The following is an 18103-nucleotide window of genomic DNA, read 5'->3' on the forward strand; positions in this document are numbered from 1 at the left end:
GAAATGGATCATGCAGGAATTAATAATTTGGATGCACTCATTATGGTTCTTACTGTGTTTATTACCATTGCACTCGGAAATCACTGGCAATAAACGATACACAACACTGTGACTAACGCAGAACAAAGCGACACATCCTTCCTGGAGTATTTCCAAGTGAAAACTAATCAGAGACAAGAGACAGAGAAAAGAGGCACCACAAGGATGGAACAAGACCACCCTAGTCAGGCAGAAGATCATGGAGTGAGGAGCAGAGGCAGGTTCATCTGGCCAACTGCAGACATCTACATGTGAACTTGTCGCTCCCGGCTCCCTTTATAGTCAGTGGAGATCCGGGCAATACTGTCAAGGGAGTCCAGGGGCATGTTTCTTGTCCTAAAACAAACATCTAAAGTAGCTCAGATGACCTATGTGTTAGAAGTACGTATTTCTCCCCGTTGATGCTAAAGAGAGGCTGTGGTGACTGGCTTAGATACAGGTGTCCACACTGTAGATGTCTAAAGTGATTCCTATTCCTTGCATTTCCCCATCAGGAGTTTTTCTGTAGGCACTGCAACAGGAAGGTGAGTCTGCTAGGGAGCAGTTACAAGCAACTCATCTTACCTGGCGAGTGGGACAAGGGTGACATGTTGCTTGTTTGGCATGTGAGCGTTGAAAACGTGAAGCGTTTGCCCACTCTTGAGGGAAGGCGTCGCGTCAGTCACTCAGGAGAGACGGAGAGTGGGGGAGAACAGCCCTGAAAGCATTGTAATGGTTTCTGACAGTAACACCATCTCTTCTCTTGTCAGGTGCCCCCTCCGTGTTCATCACTGCTTGGACTATTGTCAGGATTTACTTTTTCGATGTTGGGTAAGCCTGTGGATGCAATTATCTTTCCTTTATAATTCCTTCTTCCTTTACCTCCAAGGAAGGCCAAGGAAAGCCCTGCAGTTTCAGTAACCCAGGCATCCTGCCCTAACCCCACCAGCAGTCAGAGCAGAGCAGAGACTTTCCCCTGTCACCATGAACTGGGAAACGACACATGGTTTGTGTCAACTTAGTCCACTCACTCACCCTCTTTGTTTCCCAATCCGTTGGTCAGGATACCTGCAGGGAATTTGTGAACAGACCCTGGTGGTTTTATTTCCCAATCCGTTGGTCAGAATACCTGCAGGGAATTTGTGAACAGGCCCTGGTGGTCACATTTGGCCCTGTGCTCCTGTATATAACAAAGGTACCAGCTGAGCAGCTGCCCCGTGCTCAGAGCAGAGCTTTGCATCCTGCAGAATTGACCCTAAATGTGCTCGTGCAACAGATACTTAATAAACGCCCCCATTAGCTCTCCTGCAGGAAAAGTCTCAAACTCTTTTTTGTTTTTCCCAGGCAGATCTTAGGATCTGTTCTTCATCCTTTTTAACCTAGCAGCAGCCTTTGATATTTTATATGAGCAGCAGATAGAATACAGCTCAGTGAATGAGAATACCAGAGCGATCCGAGGATATGTGCAAGTAAACAGGATCTGATCCTGCAATCCTCCTTCACGCTTTTACTCAAGCAGTCAAACTATAGTAATTGGAAAGACTTTTATGAGAAAACACTCCAGAGAGTTACAGAATCAGGTGCTTATTACGTACTTGCTGTGCATGCCCTCACTTCTTGCATTTGCAGCATATGGTTAATTCCATTTTCTCCTGTGCATTCTCCCTCATGTGTCCTGATTTGTCCTTATTTCAGTAAGAGAGGCAGCTCAGATTTCTCATTGTGTTTTTGATTTATAGTCATGCTAACACATTTCCTGAGGGCTACTGACTTCTTTTATGGTTTCACTCTATCTGCATAAAAGTGACCTTATTTACTCTGTTAATAAATAGCCTTTACAATGAGATAGAGACCAAAGGTTTTAACCAGTCTGGATACCAATGCTTCTTACTATATATTCCCACTCAGCTCCAGCAATTCTTAATAAAAATACAGACTTCTTTGCGTTTTCTGGAGGCTTTAAAGCTCTACGCTTTTGTGCCAAGTAAAACAGAGTGTGAATTTACAGGATATGCTAATACTTAACATACATTTTTTTTGCATACTAAAACTACCTACAGAGAAAAATTACAGGAAATTAATCCAGATTAAATAAAACCTAATTATGTAAGATTGGTTAAACAACATTAAGCCTCTATTTAAATGTTCTAACTCCAGATTAAAGTGACCTTCATTCATTCAGACTGCCTGAATTTATTTCAACAATGAAGTGCACTAGATATAATTAGGGCCACTTTAATTCTAAATGAAAGGGCAGTATGCACCTGACTAAGCATCTGTATGTGAGCAGTTCGCTCTAGTCTGCTTTTATACCTAGTGGAGATTCAGTCAGTGTAGTCCATGGAGTGCAATTCTTCTCATCCTAAAGTCGATGCCTAAAATAGGTCTCAGGAGCTGTGCCCTGAAAGTGCCTCTCTTCATCTGCTGTTATCTGCACTGTCAACATTCTTAATTAGATGAGCTGAATCCAGGTGAAATTGTCTACAGTAGGTTCCACTAATCTATTTCTAACATGAATGCAGAGCAATTTTCATTAATGTTGTCCTAAAAATGCACCTTCTGTCACCTGACTCTTGTGAGGTCTGTGAGATAAATGTCCCCCAAGCAATATTAGTCGTTTCCACAGCATTCCTATTCTGTCATTTCCTTGTTGGCTTTAAAATATAGCTCCAGATGACCTAGGTGAGTGGTATGGTTTGCAGCCAGTTCTGATTTCAGGATGAAATAAATCACACCCTGGGCCCTGTGGACTTTTCTGGCTAGATCCATAGCTCAGATGCAGCTAGCTAGATTTTGTCGGACTAATCCCACCATAAGATGTCTGTCATCTGTTTCAGAAGGGCATGGTTGTTTTTGTTCCTGATGGTGCTAATTGCTCTGTGCTTAACAAAAACCCCATCCATGATGGTAGAGAGCATTGGAGGCCTCATGGTTCTGTGATTTCGATAGCTTTTCCATGTAGCAGACCTCAGTGCAGGAGAAATTAAGCGAATCCCCCTTTTCCTTCACATTCACCCTGACATAACATCCTCCAGCCAGCCCATTCCATTACCAAGGGGAAAAGAGCTCACAGCGTTGTATCTGGGGCCTACCAGTGCTCAAAACCACTGCAAAGCAAGTCTTTAGCCCTTTCCAGTTCATGCACACCAGGTTTAGTCCTCTTCACATAACCTAGCATTTAGGGAAACCAAGTACCCGAGAAGGTTACACAGCTGCTTGCTTGCTTTCCTTGATGTTTTAAGTCTGCTTCTGTTTCTTTTTAGGTGCTGGGAGGAAATAGTGGAATCCCCATTCTGGTGGATCATTAAAACTCCTATTTTGGTGTCTATTTTGGTAAAGTATCAGCCCATTCTGCTGGCTGCCAAGCCATCTTTAATACTGAGTGTGGGGGGTGAAGGGGTGGTGAGCAGTGTTCTATAAATGTCCATGGAAAATGCATTGACAGATAAAATCCCACCGTGCAAAGATTGTCTGTCTCAGGATGAGGAAGTTCACCCTCCAGATAAACATCTCTACCTTTAAGCATTGACCATGGGAAGAGCTTGAGTGACTAGGCAGCCACGGTGGAGCTCGTTTGATTTAACTTTGACTACCTCCATCTCAGCTAGTCGCCCTGTGCACTGTGGTGCAGTAGCCATGATTGTGTGTAGCCAGAGGAGGTTGAGGAATGTGGTTGGAGATCTGGGAAAGGCTCATCTTGTCTAATGAATCAGTGGATGTGTAAATTAGATCGGATGAATTGTGACATGCATGTTTTGGTTTCTCTGAGCTGACCGTATGCAAAGCCCAGGATGAGTTGTTCAGTTGTAGGTGACAACACTACGAAGTAAAATGAGATGAGTCCTACCATAAATTTCTACCTAGATTAAAGAGGTTAGATTAATTCCCCAAGATATTTGGCTCTTGTTATAGCATCCAGTTCAAACTTGGATTCCAGCTATGTGTTTTTAAAGTAAGTTTTTGAAAAGCGTGGCAAATTTCCAGATAAATCAACAGAAGTGCTTGACTTCTTACTTCTCTGGATATAAACAATTCTGACCACAGAAAACATGACACTTCTGAGGAACTCTGAGTCCTTCCATACTTGTTGAATATTATGTGTTTCCTCTGTCAGGTATCAAGCCAAAACTTAAAATCAAATGAACTTGAGTTAAACTTTGAGTTTTCTTAAATGAAGGAAAGTATGTGGGAAGGGAAGAAAAAGAATGCAACAGAAATCAAACCAAATATGTGTCTTTTAAACAGAAATCTTTTCTTAGACATATATTCTTCTTATTCCACATACATTATGACCTTTTCAACAAGACTTTTTTCTGTAGCATTTGTCATACAGGGATTCCAAACTGAAACAGCTTGAATAAATACATCTTTCACTGTTCACCTCCCTGAAAAGAAATACAATACTTAGATGACACATCTCAAAATATTTATATCATCATAGAAAGCTATAGATAGTATTTTCCCTTTCCCAAGATAACCTTTTTGTCAAGAAATACACCCTATTCTCCTTGGATCAATGAGTCTGTTTTTTCTTTTGGCCAGTAGATCATTTCCTCATTGCCAAACAAAATTTACCCAGCAATTCCTGATTTTCCTTCTGCAGATGTCATATAAATCTGTCGCAAAGGGGGGGCACGATAACCACCATCTGATGAACAGCAGGTTTCTTCAGGGAAGAATGCAACATTTTCTCCATAACCATGGAAATAAAGCATAGATCTCAAGGAAAGGAAGAAATACATATATAAGAGACATAAGATACATAAGATATATATTAATCACTGGGAACAGATCAAGTGCCTGATTATACTCTAGGTTGAAAAATAAGCTAAACAATATCTCCAGTAGCCTGATAGCGGTCTTCTATCATGCAATGCGAAGGCTATACTAAGCCTAAGTCACGCTCCACCTGACTCACCACTGCCCTGTGTCTGCTACGGGCCAAGACAGTCAGTATTTAACTGCTCTGATCTTACCTTCAGTGCTGCAGCTTGAGTAATTGATCTAGATAATACCGGTTTGAACTGATTAATTTTACTTGCCACCAAGTCAGATGCAAACCATTTTTGTAAGCAAGTAAATGTGAACAGAAACTATGATAAATGGTATGGGATAGATAAAAAGTGATTAAGCAATAAATCATAACCAAGAAATACGATTAATTTCCAATCACTCATAGCCTTTGAAAAAAGAGTGAGTATCTAAATGAGAGATGTGCTTCAATCTCCTTCATTCACCTGTTGCTGAGATAAATGTAGGAATTGCTGGAGGAAATTTTACAATCTGTTTATGTGGGAAATCAGATTGGCTGGTTAACACAATCCCTTCTAGCCTTTAAGTCTCTAAAAGTCAGAATCATTTGTGCATTTGCTAACCATGAAAGGATAAAGAAAGAGGTTGTGTGCCAAACTATAAACTAAGTCCACAGAAATCTGTCTTCGCTTTTCTATTGTATACGTTGCATGAATAACAGCATGATTGAATGGATGGGATCTTAAAAGCAAGTAGATTTTCATTCAGTTCATGCCATTTACTACATGCCTTTAGGAAATGACCATTCCTAGCTCTACACCTTTGCTGTTAGATAAGGTTAACGTTGCTTGAGTATGTTGGACGAGCTCTTTGAGATTTTTTGGAGTGAAAAGCACGATCTAAAATCTAGGTATTAGCTAGACTCCTCTGGTCTAACGTCCTAGGAGAGAACGTTTTCCGCTGTGTCACTGAGGTCTATCCCTTGCTCTGCAAAATCTCCGGCTTCTCTCCAGAGAAGACGTGCCCAATAGCATTGAGTAGAGGCCTGCTTGCGTGGATACTGCTTTGTGTTTTGTTTTGGTTTCCTTGGCTCACCACCTCAGTCTTTGACATGCTCAGCAGCCGGTCCCATGTCACCGTCTCTCGAGGGCTTTGACGTCCGTCGCTCCGCTAACTCCCAAGGCTCTTTTCCCACCCTGTCGTCGGCACTCCCCCACGCAGCAGGACGTCGTGCATAGCTGTGCTCTATGGGTTTGACATCATCATACTTGGGATATATGACACAAAGTCCCAAGCAGGCTGATGTCAGGCCCAAGATGGCTGCCATCCTGTGTCGGTTTACTATGTGCTCCCAGAGTGGGGTTCTCTGCTCATGGCTTTTTAACAACAGCTTGCTCCATGGCAAAAGCATTACAGTGAAAGGAATTCCCTTCTAATGATGGGCTCTTTTCACTGGGAAAAAATACTAATTTTTTATTTCTCTCTCTGTTTCTTTTCTCCCCATCCCGACAGGTGAACTTCATTCTCTTCATTTGCATCATCCGTATCTTAGTCCAGAAGTTGCATTCCCCAGACGTTGGGCACAATGAAACCAGCCAATATTCGTAAGTCCTAGACTTTTTCAACCGTATTGTATGTTTTTTGGGAGATCTGTTCAGCTGTTAACAGTTAGTTATTGCATCTGTCTGCACTGATCTGAATCAAGTATTTGTTAATTGATTAGAGCCAATCAGAAATCAGGAAATGGGGCATTTTCTAAAACAGCTGGGCATGTTTTGTATCAGTTTGAACAGACAGGCGAGAAGGCTTTCTCCTGGGATTAACGATGAAGAAGTGAGAGCAACAGTAAAGATCATGAAACAAAATAGGTTTTGTCTTTGTATATTCAGTATTTATTGGATTCTGAAGGCAGGGGGACCCTGATGGAGAACAAAGAGTAGCTGTTCACAGTATACGGGCTTTTTTTTTTCTCAACTAGTCACCCTGAGCTCCCTTTTTCAAAGGAGAGGTCTAGAAAATTAGTACATTCAGTAAAAGCTATGACAAATTTTCCTTATCCTAAAGCAGATGCCTAAACAAGATTGGATTAATTCAATGCATTTCTCTTCACTGTTGAGAAGTAGCCCTGTCTCAGACATTTTGCCTGACATAATGCTTTTATTTCAGGGATATACAGTTGACCTTAATGGGGCTGTTTATAACGAACGACTTGCAAGTGAGATCAGCATCTGTCTCAGTGGCCAAGACTGGTCTTAGTTGCAGTATTCTAAGAGTGCAAAACATCTGCCTGTCTGCATGATTTATTCTGGCTTCAGTGCAAATAAAATAAAAGTTCAAATTGGCTTGCTTTTGACTCTTGCCACTGTCCTGGCTCAGCCCTTCAACTATCCTAGATACTTATTAAATGATTCCTAGAAAAGAACTGAAAAGGAAAAAGTCCAGTGTCTACATGGTCACTGCTCATAAATCTTCCTTGTCTTTGGAGGGAGCAGTGCACTTAGGTACTCTGAAGAATCTGAACTCAGTTCATCCTTCTGCAAGACAGAAGACAGTATCAATATGGTCCTTAAATACTGACCAGCCATGACTCTTAGTCTTTCTCTCTAGTGATGGTAAATTACACATTTCATCCGCCTCGAGAGATTCTCAGATTTGTGAAAGGAAATTCCAGTATTTGACCTTAACTTCTCCCTGCAGCAGCCAAAGCCAATTACCTCTTTTTCTATGATCGTAACACACCAATATTACCAGACCTCATGCTTTTTATCACCTCCCTTTATGTATTTCCAATTGGGCATTGTGTCTTTGTACCCCCAGGACTGCAACAGCTTTGGCCAGGTGCATAGATTAAATCAGCATATTGAAATATGTTCTAGCACTAAGCAGCAGCCTGGAGCAGTTGGCTCCCGTTCATCTCAGTAGAAGTGCTGCCAACACACGTCGGAAGGGTTATGCCCAGATTACCTCGGAGGTCATGCTGAGCTTTGGGTTCAGGGCTTTTTGCATCCCATTTTCTGATGAAGTGGGAGCTGCCAGGAAAGCTCTCTGCCTTGTAAACAAACATAGCACAGCTGGGCAGTGAGTAACACGGACTTCCCCATACTGGCCTGCCAAACAGGAGGTACTGCTGAAGTACAAATGATCTTCACACCCACAGTTCCTCACCTTCCTTCTCTACCTGGAAAAACATCTCAGTTCCATTAGGGCATGAATCAGGTGCTCACTTGTAGGCGTCCAAGCCATATAAGATGCTTTAGGACAGTTGAGATACTTGCCTGGACCTGGCACATAAGACCCAGGACCTACGGGAGGCCTCTACCCTTGTACAGTGGCAGCTGGCCACCAGCCAGATTCTCTGGGGTGTCTGGAAATCTCTGTTGACTGTATTGACTGCAGTAGGACATGAGGCACCACAGTTTCCTATGGAAAGGAAGAAGGCTGGATCCCACCAAGAGGAGTTCTCGGTGTGTTCCTAAGTTTTTAATGTCCATAGAGACACCTGGGTTCCAGACCCTGTTGTAAATGCCATTAGGCATGTGGATTGGAACTGTAGGTACCTGGATCCTTTTACATGTCATTCTCTTACTGCCCGTAATGCTGTTGCTGGCTTCAGGGGTGTTGCTTGCAGGACACAAGCATGACCAGCAGGTCGAGGGAGTTGATTCTCCTCCTCTATTTCACTCTCATGAGAGCCTACCTGGAGTACTGTGGACAGCTCTGGGGTCCCCAGCATAAGAAGGACATGGACTTGTTGCAGTGAGTCCAGAGGAGGCCACAATGTTGATCGGGGGGCTGGAGCACCTCCCCTGTGAGGACAGGCTGAGAGAGCTGGGGTTGTTCAGCCTGGAGAAGAGAAGGCTCTGGGGAGACCTTATGGTGACCTTCCAGTGCTGAAAGGGGGCTATGGGAAAGGTGGGGAGGGACTCGTGATCAGGGACTGTGGTGGTAGGACAAGGGGTAATTTCAAACTAAAAGAGGAGAGATTTAGCTTAGATGTAAGAAAGAAATTCTTCACAGTGAGGGTGGTGAGGCACTGGCACAGGCTGCCCAGAGAAGCTGTGGCTGCCCCCTCCCTGGCAGTGCTCAAGGCCAGGTTGGATGGGGCTTGGAGCAACCTAGTCTGGTGGAAGGTGTCCCTGCCTATGGCAGGGGGTTTGGAGCTGGGTGGTCTTTAAGATCCCTTTCAACCCAAACCATTCTGTGATTCTGTGATTTTAGCAAAAAAACTTCTGCTGATGATATATGTGGGTTCCTCCTGCCAAAGTGGAGACAAATATTTTTTAAACTAACAACATCAGCGATCTCTCATTTGCATTTCTCCCTCCTTCTCTTGTTTATTTTATATTGTTTATTTTATAAAAAAATAACATGTTGACACGTTGACAGTGTTGTTCAATTCCAACCGGTTTCAGTTTAGCTGCAGGCTCGAGGTTCAAGTGCGCTGCTGACTCACTCGCTAATGCTACAGACAGTGAACTGGGCTTTAATGTATTAGAAACTGTGAAAACAAGTCTCCCAAAAGAGTTTTCTGGAAATGACAGAGACATGTGCAAGAATGGGACAGCAACATTTCAGGCAAATAGAAGTTGTTTTCTGCAATGCAAATCTTGAGCAAAATTCATCTCTTTCTATTCTGCACATGTTCATAGATCAATATTATCATCAAAAGTTTTCTGGGTAACTTTTCCGTTATGCATTCAAGGAGCATGACTAAAGTGCTGGTTCACTCTTACCCACTCCCAAGGAGAGGAGTAGGTTCAGTGCAGGCTAGTGGAGATGCATTTTCCCTAAATTACCTGTCACCACGTATATCTGTCAGTGATGGTAGGTCTAGGAAGTGCACCCTGTGCTGGGAGTGGAAGTAATGAGGTTTTTTGAGAAGCCATGGCTTCCAACAGGTAGCTTTAACCAGTTTTGGACAATCTCCCAAGCAGTTCTGCCTCTTCCACAGCCAGGCTTTAGCTCCCTGGGAGAAATTACACCACGACTGGGGAAGATGATTTTCCTCATTGCAGTGTTTAGGGGGGGAGTCTCTTTTAAATATCATAGGGCCCTTGCCTTGAAGCCAAGCTGAGGTATAAAAAATCATTCAATATTCTGGGGAAGCTCAGTGCTGAAAGCAGGAGTTGGGTTTGGGGTTTTGTCCGAACTGGAGGAGGGGGCTCCTAAGGTTTGGCTTTACGCCCTTTTCATTGCCACTGTCCAGCCAGGAGGAAAAATGCTACAAATGAGGCCCCAATGCTGTCTGTAATGATAAGATTAAATTTTCTGATCCATGGGAGGCTGAAAACAGTGTCACTGTGAATACGGTACACGAAGGCAGCATCGCATCAATCTCCTCTAGGCTGACAAAGCCAGGTTGGATGAGGCTTTGAGCAACATGGTCTAGTGGAAGGTGTCCCTGCCCATGGCAGTGGGGCTGGAATGAGGTGATCTTTAAGGTCCCTTCCAGCCCAAACCATTCTAGGATTCTGTTCTGTTCTATGACTGTTCCTGAAGGACTGGGGAGAGAGGAGAGATCTCTGCAAAGCCAGTATTGACATTCACCGAACTGTGTTCTGCTTAGAAAACCAGTTGCTTTCTCATATGTCAGGAACTGGGGTAATTAGGGCTGGGTCGTACTAGTGTGGGTCACACTGTCCAGAGATGCTTCTGAGAGCAAGGCACATGGTACCCTGATGGTTACCAATGACAGTGGCAGTCCTCTGGCAGAGCAAGACATCGAAAAGGATGCACATTTTGGATCTACTCACTATGAGCAGGCATGTGCCTGCTAGGGAGGGATGTGGTAGGAAAAGCAAATTCCTGGAAAGTTCCTCAGCTTCCTGCAGGCGCTCGTTTTGCCTGGAATGAGTTGTACCCAGCTGCCTTTCAGCCAGGAGGTATTCCCTGGGGAGCCACAGCCTCCAACGACAGCCTTAATGTCGAGCTGTCTTTGGGCCAGGCCCAGGGAAAGCTGGAAAGGTCTGCTGGGAGATACAGTGATGAGCATCATCTGCGTAAAGCTGGCACATCAGCCTTCCCAGTGGGCTTATGCAGATGGCAAATAAATGAAGATGGCCTGAGGGGACCTAGCCTGATGAGACTTTGGAGGTGAAGGGTTTGCAGATGGAAGGACAAGTATTTCCAACATTCCCAGCCGTAGCTTCAGTTCCTCCAGAAGCCTCTGGGAGAGGGGAACAGGGGAGGATGTGAGTGGCCAAGGGAGCCAAAACCCCCATAAGCATCCTTAAGGCCCTGATTTCATTTTATTTCCATCAGCTATATTTTAATAATGATTATATTTAATAAATTATCATCTCTTCCTAATTAGACCTCTGATTACCTAGCCTGATGCCATTGAGCACTAATACTGTTCATCCCCCTCCTTTGGAGACGTTCATTGTGCGATAGCCTGTCATTATTCTGAGCTAAACATACCATTTCTCTCCCAGAAGCTGTAATTTTCAGAAATCCCAAGCAAACAAAGACAGTGCTAGATGATGATTTAGCTTGTAGAGATGAAAAAAGATCTCCGGTGGGAGGGGGAGAAGAGAGAAGGGAGAAAGAAATACCTCCATTGAAGTTACTAGGAATAAAGATGTCACATTTTATGTTGTCACCACGTCTGAAATCACCAGCCATCTGCAGTCTGCGGGCCAAGGAGAAATAATCTAGAGCTGATCCCTCTGCCTTAGCTGGAGGCACACATATGTTTATATGAGAGCTGTTAACCAGGAGGAAAGCAAGCCTGTGGAAAAGCTTCCAGCATGGTCCTTGGTTGGTTCGAACTGCCGTACAGTGACTATGCCTAGCTGAGGGTCCACCTCCACGTGTCGTTGCATCCCAGCCCAGGTTGTCAGAGGGATCCTGGGGAGGTTCAGCGGTGAGGAGCTCTCTCAACACCCTCCGTTTCGCTGTACCCCAGACACTTCTTCCCTCTGGGCGAGGGCAGATCCTGATGCTGCCTCTCTGGAGGCTGCTGTTGAAAGGCTGGGTGTTCCCAGGACCTCAGGGTAAGTGGCCCATATCACATCTCCTAAGGGTAAACAAAGGCACTTACCATGCATGCTACAGGCTACACCATCATGATCCAGGTAATCAGCAAATATGTACGGCAGCAAATTAAAGTTTCAGGGTTGCATAGGGCTCAGATGCAGGTTTTCTCATTAGCTTACCGTTTAGCTCCTCTTCCCTCCCCCCTTATGACTCATGTTTGTCTTTCCAACAGGAGGCTGGCCAAATCCACCTTGCTGCTGATCCCTCTCTTTGGCATTCACTACATCATGTTTGCTTTCTTCCCTGACAATTTCAAAGCGGAAGTTAAGCTGGTCTTTGAGCTCGTGGTTGGGTCTTTCCAGGTAAGCCACCCGGCAAGCAGGGTCCTTCTGTCACCACGATCCATACATGTGTCAGTGGCATGCTTTGTTCAGTGATGAATGAATTAACATCCCTGTTTACATCGTCATCCCTTCACATCTGGCATCTCTCCTTTGAGATATAAATGGATCTACACTCACTCCTTGTCTTTAGTGTTTGCAACCATGAGGGCTAGAGATAAGTTTGGTTTCTTTTTTTCAGTGAAAGCTGAGATTCTCAAAGTGAGGTGTCACTGAAAGGGAGATGGGGAAGGAGCAGTTTAGCCCTATACTATGTCTAAGATCATTCTGACCCTGATGATGTACTAGTGAGCATGTTTAGATCTTCCCCAGTTTCAGCTGTCAAGATCAAGCAGGAAAGTTGGGTCTGGTATCACGTCACAATATCCACTTGCCTCTAGCGCCCCAGTTTGAATGACCAGCTGCCCCTCTGAGAGCTGAGCTGACTGCTGGTGGCTTTAAACACCCATCTGGAGCAGTCTTTGAAGTCACACCATACATCTGCTGCAAGGTACCTTAGCCGGTCTTCCCCTGCTCCTTTTGTAGGGGAAATGCAGTTTAGTGGTTTCTAAGAGGCACTGTAGCTGTCCCCCAGCAGTGTGCCCTTTCTCCAAGGCTGCGGTGAGCTTGAGAGGTGCTAAAAGCCTGTTCTCTCCTTTCTCCTAGGGATTTGTGGTGGCTGTTCTGTACTGTTTTCTCAATGGGGAGGTAAGATCAACAGTATCATTTGGTTGTTATTTGCAGCTAAGGCAAATGGAATGCTTGTGGAGAGCGGATTGAGAAGTGTCCCATTCCTGATGTTACCATACTGGGGGGGAAGTATCCACGTCAGATCGGTTACTCCAGGAAAGCAACTTAACCGTTCGCCTGACAGTTTCCACCACAATCAATAAACTCATTAGGACTTTCTGTGCACTGTAGTACTGCTGCTGCTGAGTCCATCCTTTACGCATGAGTCAGCATCAGCAGAACTCCCATATGACCTTGCATAAACCCCGATCCAAAAGGACCACTTTCAGCAGGGAAGGATAAAGCCCATCTTCTAAGCCCTACTCAAGCTTAGCGCCTCAGTGAATCCTCCACAGGATCAAGCCCACTGCCAAGATGGAGGCTCGTTAGTGCAGCGATGTTTTTGCACCGTGCTCCATCTGCCCATAAGAAATTCAGCAGAGACTGATTAAACCCATATTGCGAAGGCTACCAAGGAAGGGTGAGCAGCTAAAAACTTGGAGCTGCTCTCGGCTGGAGCACTTTCAGCTCAATAAACTGAGCACGGACAAGAAAGAAGCAGCTGTGATCTGGGTTTGTGTTCCAGCTTCCTAGGGAGAGGAGGAGCATCCAGAATCACAATTTGCTCTCTTACATCTCCGATGCTGCTTTCAGCCGTGCTGATGCCATGGGTACATTACGAGATGGCACGTAGGGCAGATAGCCCAGCCCCAGCAGAGACCTTTGCCAGTAAGCCTGCGTGAGGCACAAACTTATTCATCATCCAAAACCAATACAGGCATTGACGTGACTTGCTAGGCACAGACCAGTGCCAGGTAAACACGTTCCTACCTTACAAGCGTTGATTTTGCCTTTCCCATGCTTCCAGTCCTGGGGTGTGCATCCTGGTATTGTACTGTTCCTGTGCTTGCCGATCTCAGAGACCCTCAGACACAGCTTTTTTTATCTAATTCAGGCTGTTATCTAAAAATTTGCACTGGAAGGCTGCAGGAGGGGACAGATTTGTTCAGGATTTGAATCTGGACAGTGTGTAAACCAGATGATGTCTGGAAACTCACTGAGCAGGAACAGGTAGCTTCTATCAGAAAAGCACAGCCGTATTGACAGCTTTGCAGACAAGTTATACTTAAATCATTTGTATTTGTACAAGAATATGTTGCCGTTAAAGTTAAGTAGTCTGGCACCTTCACTGTATCAGATAAGAAATTCCCTGTGCTCACCTTTCTGCCGAAGCTCAGGGAATTCTACTCTAGTAGTTTACTGTCTGGAGTGTCCCCTCTGTTCTATGTAGCTAAAAGTTCTGACCAGCTTGAGTTTAGTGACCTTTATAAAATAATTCTTGGCCCCTTGGGAGGTGGGTCACCCATGGCTGCTCACACGCTCAAGTAAGAGCAATAGAAAATGTCCCCTTCTGACTTGCTCGTCTCTCCACCGCCTAGGTCCAAGCTGAGCTCAAGCGAAAGTGGCGGAGGTGGCATCTGGAGCGGTTCCTGGGCTCAGACATGAAGTATCACCACCCTTCCTTAGGCAGCAACGGCACCAACTTCAGCACCCAGATCTCCATGCTGACCAAGTGCTCACCAAAGACACGCCGGTGCTCTGGCTTCCAGGCTGAATTCTCTCTGGTGTGATGGGGAGAGGCTCTCCAAGCACTGAGCATCCAAGAGAGACACTGAGAGACAAAAGGATCCCCAGGAATCAGCGATTCGATGACAAATCCTTGTGAAATGACATGCTCCACGTGAGCCAACAGAGGACACAAAACTGGAAAAGCCACTGGCATCCAGAACCAGAACGAGATCAGACAAGCCAAGAAGCAGAGAAATACTTTTCCTCTCCTTTTCAGATCTTTCACTCCTAAGTGTCAAGCCCTCAGGGATTGATAACTATGAGTAGAGGTCCCAGTCACTTGAGGAGAGCCTGGGAGATCCTGATGTGCCATAAATAATGAAGTATGGGGGCCAAGGGAGGGGAGAGCCTGAGTCCTTGGTCGCTTTACCAGAACCGGCATCTCTGAAAAAGATAAATTGCACTTTTTAAAAAATGAGCCAGTAAAGGAGAGAGGGAGGCAAGAAGCAGGAAAAAAAAAAAAAAAAAAAAAAAAAAAAAAAAAAAAAAAAAAAAAAGCCAAACATATGAATGTGCCAAAAGTCCCACTGATAAAAGGTGGTGATAAGGCGTTGAAGACAGAGTCAGGGAGAAGGGACAGGAGGAACATGAGCAGGAAGGGGAGAGGCCAGCGCACAGCCCCTGCCTCGGTGTTTTACGCGTGTGAAGATGAAGCTGCAGCATCAGGAAGGGCCCTCGGAGGTTGCCCCAGTGCTGCAGTGTGTTCTGCTAATTGCCCGCCATCCTCGTTAGCAAAAGCTTTCCAAGCACCCTTGGGTGCCCTCTGGAAAAGCAGGTCACTGAGAGGGAACAGTGTGAATGCCCTTCTCTGCGCTATGTTCGTGCCATCGTTTGGTTGTTTTCAATGATCAGGAAACTCGATTTGCGTATATAAAAACCAGGTACAGATGCCAAAAGCAGAGCACGGCTGTATCCTTCATTCTTTTTAAGTTTGCCCGTAGATCTTGGTGCATTAAGGCACCCAGGATCATTAGGGATCAGGGGAAAGCAATTGGTCTGTAATTCGTTTGCACTTGCTTAGCCCACACTGCCAGGAAAGGGAGATGTAGAACCCTGTAATCCTTAATTGGATCAGACCTGCCATAAGGAGCCACTCTCCAGATGAAAAAATTAGCGCCACAGCAGCAAGCAAAATTGCTTTCATCAGAACAAGGTTGTCTCAGCACGTAACTGGCACTCCAGGAGTGAAGGAGCTATTAAACTGATTTCTTCTTCAGCTTTTGTGGGCAGCTTTCATCCTATGATGAAGGCATTGTTAGATCTTTAGGATGTGCATGCGTATTTTACCTCTTTTCTGAAGGCCTATTAGTTTCCATATAGGGGCAACCCCTATTTAAAGAACGCACATAAATCCTGTTAAAACCAAAGGAATAGTTATTTTTTTCTTTTCTTTTCTTGGTGGAGGGGTGAAGGAGAGGTGTGAAACCGAATCCTGCTCAGACATGCCAGGATGACAGCTTGCAGGGCATCACAGGCAGCTCGCACTCCCAGGCTCTGCGTTTGAGACAATCCTCGCAATCCCACACTCGGTCAGGAGATAGACAACACCAGGATGCAGATGCTCATGTTTGTGTTCCACCCAACTGCATCAAATGGAGTTGCACCGGTTTTACAATGGGGGTGTGAAAGCCCTGCCCAGCTCCTGTGTACACTAAACAACTGGGCTGCTGTCATCCTCCTATAACATGTCATAGCACTGTCCTCGTGAAGGAGAGTCTGGGTCACCAATGCTTATACGTGGGAAGGAAGGTGGGCTCCTCTTTCAGAGCAGAGATCTCAACTGATCCACAGGTACTAACAGCACCTGGACTTCTTTTTCTTCATAAGGAAATGTGGTTCATTGAAGGGAAGCATCTTTAATTGGTGGGTTTGGGGCTTGTTTTGCTTGCTTGTCTGCTTGCCTTAAGTATCTGTGATTCACTGTGCCCAGGAGGAGAGTTGCAGATCTAGATATCCAGTTCCTTTCTCAGCTCTGAAATGGCGGTTGTTCCGTGCCGTAACCCTCCTAAAGCTGTACCTGTTATCCTCGGAGTTTGATGCTTCCAAAGTATTTCTCCACATGTGGGACTGAGAACAGCGTAGAGGGCTGAAGTCTGAGATACTCTGCTACAACTGCCATGAAGGGTAGACGTGCAGTCATGAGTTTTCAGTGAGCTAGCTCAGATGCTGTCACAGCGTAGCCATGGCTACCCAGCCTGCAAAACCTAAGAGGAAAGGTAGATATTGTGAGGATAGTCATAATGAGCTCTATGGTCCTGGAATTAAAGTGCTGACAAGACCCCAGGCTAGCCAGGTGTAAGCCATCTTTGTTATAGCTACCTTACACTGAAACCATGTCATTAGCAGTCAGAATCCAACACTAATGTGCCATAAGATCATCAAAATCCTCTCTTAGCAGCTAATTCCCAAAATCCAGAGAAACTAAGAGGATGCTTAAAATTTCCCCATGTTGCTTGCACTGAAGCCCTCGTGCTGTGACACCCCAAGAGCAAGGTCCCTATTGAATCTCCATGAGGTTCTCAGAGGCAAGGACCCTCCTTTGTGTTCGATGCTTGTGCTGCTCTGGTGAGGGCTTTCAGACCTGGATTAGGACTCATGTAGAGGATGCTGGAGAAGTCCCACCAGTACCACCAGTTCTTCTCCTGTGCCTGGTTCAAAGCAAGGCTTTGACCTAGCTCTGCATTTCACCAGGTGAATGGCTAGCTGCAAGGAAGCCCAGAAGAAGCAAGGGAAAGCCCTCTCTCAGCTTCCAAGTTGTTCCGCTTGGTGTAAAATGCTCCCTCTCACTGGTTCAGAGTTTGGAAGCAACATCAGTCTGGGAGAGATTTGATTCACCAGCCTGCAAACTCATTCACCCTCGATCTATCACGGTAGCTATTTAGCTGAGGTGCCTGAGGTGTGAACTTAAATCCCAGGTCCCAGCCAAGCAAAGGAGGAGTTTGAGCACAGCGCTGCTGAGCATACCTGAAGCACCACTGCCAGCAACCTCCTTTGTGAGATGTGAGGGAAACCCTTCGCATCTGTTTTAGGCAGCCCTGCTGGGGTAGAAGATCCATGCCTGTGAGCCACGAGCAGCAAGAAACCTTGTGCATTTTCACCCGGTTGTTCTTCACCTTCCTTTTCCCCTGCCTGTGCTGATAACTCCGTTTGCAGGAGGGACCTTCTGCTTTGTATTTGCAGCTTCTCCATTTCAGCCCTGTGCTAACCTGTGCCAGCATCGACCGTATGCCAAAGGCCGCAGGAATGGGCTTGCCTTTCAGAGACATGACAAGGAACAATTTGGCTGGTTATTTAGCGATGCCACGGGGCCTTCTGCGGCCCTTGAGATGCATCGCCAGGCTGTTCTGCGTGGCAGCCTGAAGATGGGATGTGACTTAAGCTGAGGGGCTCCTTCAAAGAATGTTGCCTACATTAGCATGCCGGGAACAGTGTCCCCAGGCATCCTACTCGCAGTTATTTCATCACGGAACGTGCAGCCACGTTGCCATTATGCTGTCAAGGGTGTTTGAGAGATTAAATGGATGTGCGGGATATACCTGCTGTGACAGGCACGGCGATATTAGTGATTTAGGCAGTGCAGAGCTGCCAGCCCAGCTGCGTTGGCCTCCTATTTCAGG

At 45.4% G+C, this 18103-nt stretch overlaps 1 protein-coding gene across 1 annotated transcript in view; it reads left to right on the plus strand.

Moving 5' to 3' along the window:
* The window catches only part of LOC104342673 (vasoactive intestinal polypeptide receptor), a 108538-nt gene extending 94050 nt beyond the window's left edge, over window positions 1–14488 (plus strand). The window contains exons 8-13 of the mRNA XM_086467336.1: window positions 789–849; window positions 3282–3351; window positions 6283–6374; window positions 11981–12110; window positions 12795–12836; window positions 14297–14488. Coding sequence (XP_086323462.1) covers window positions 789–849; window positions 3282–3351; window positions 6283–6374; window positions 11981–12110; window positions 12795–12836; window positions 14297–14488 — 587 coding nt within the window. The remainder of the gene's footprint in view (window positions 1–788; window positions 850–3281; window positions 3352–6282; window positions 6375–11980; window positions 12111–12794; window positions 12837–14296) is intronic.
* Window positions 14489–18103: the final 3615 nt, after the last annotated feature.

Source organism: Leptosomus discolor, chromosome 6 (assembly GCF_034619465.1).
Source record: "Leptosomus discolor isolate bLepDis1 chromosome 6, bLepDis1.hap2, whole genome shotgun sequence".
In the NCBI taxonomy this organism is placed as follows: Eukaryota; Metazoa; Chordata; class Aves; order Leptosomiformes; family Leptosomidae; genus Leptosomus; species Leptosomus discolor.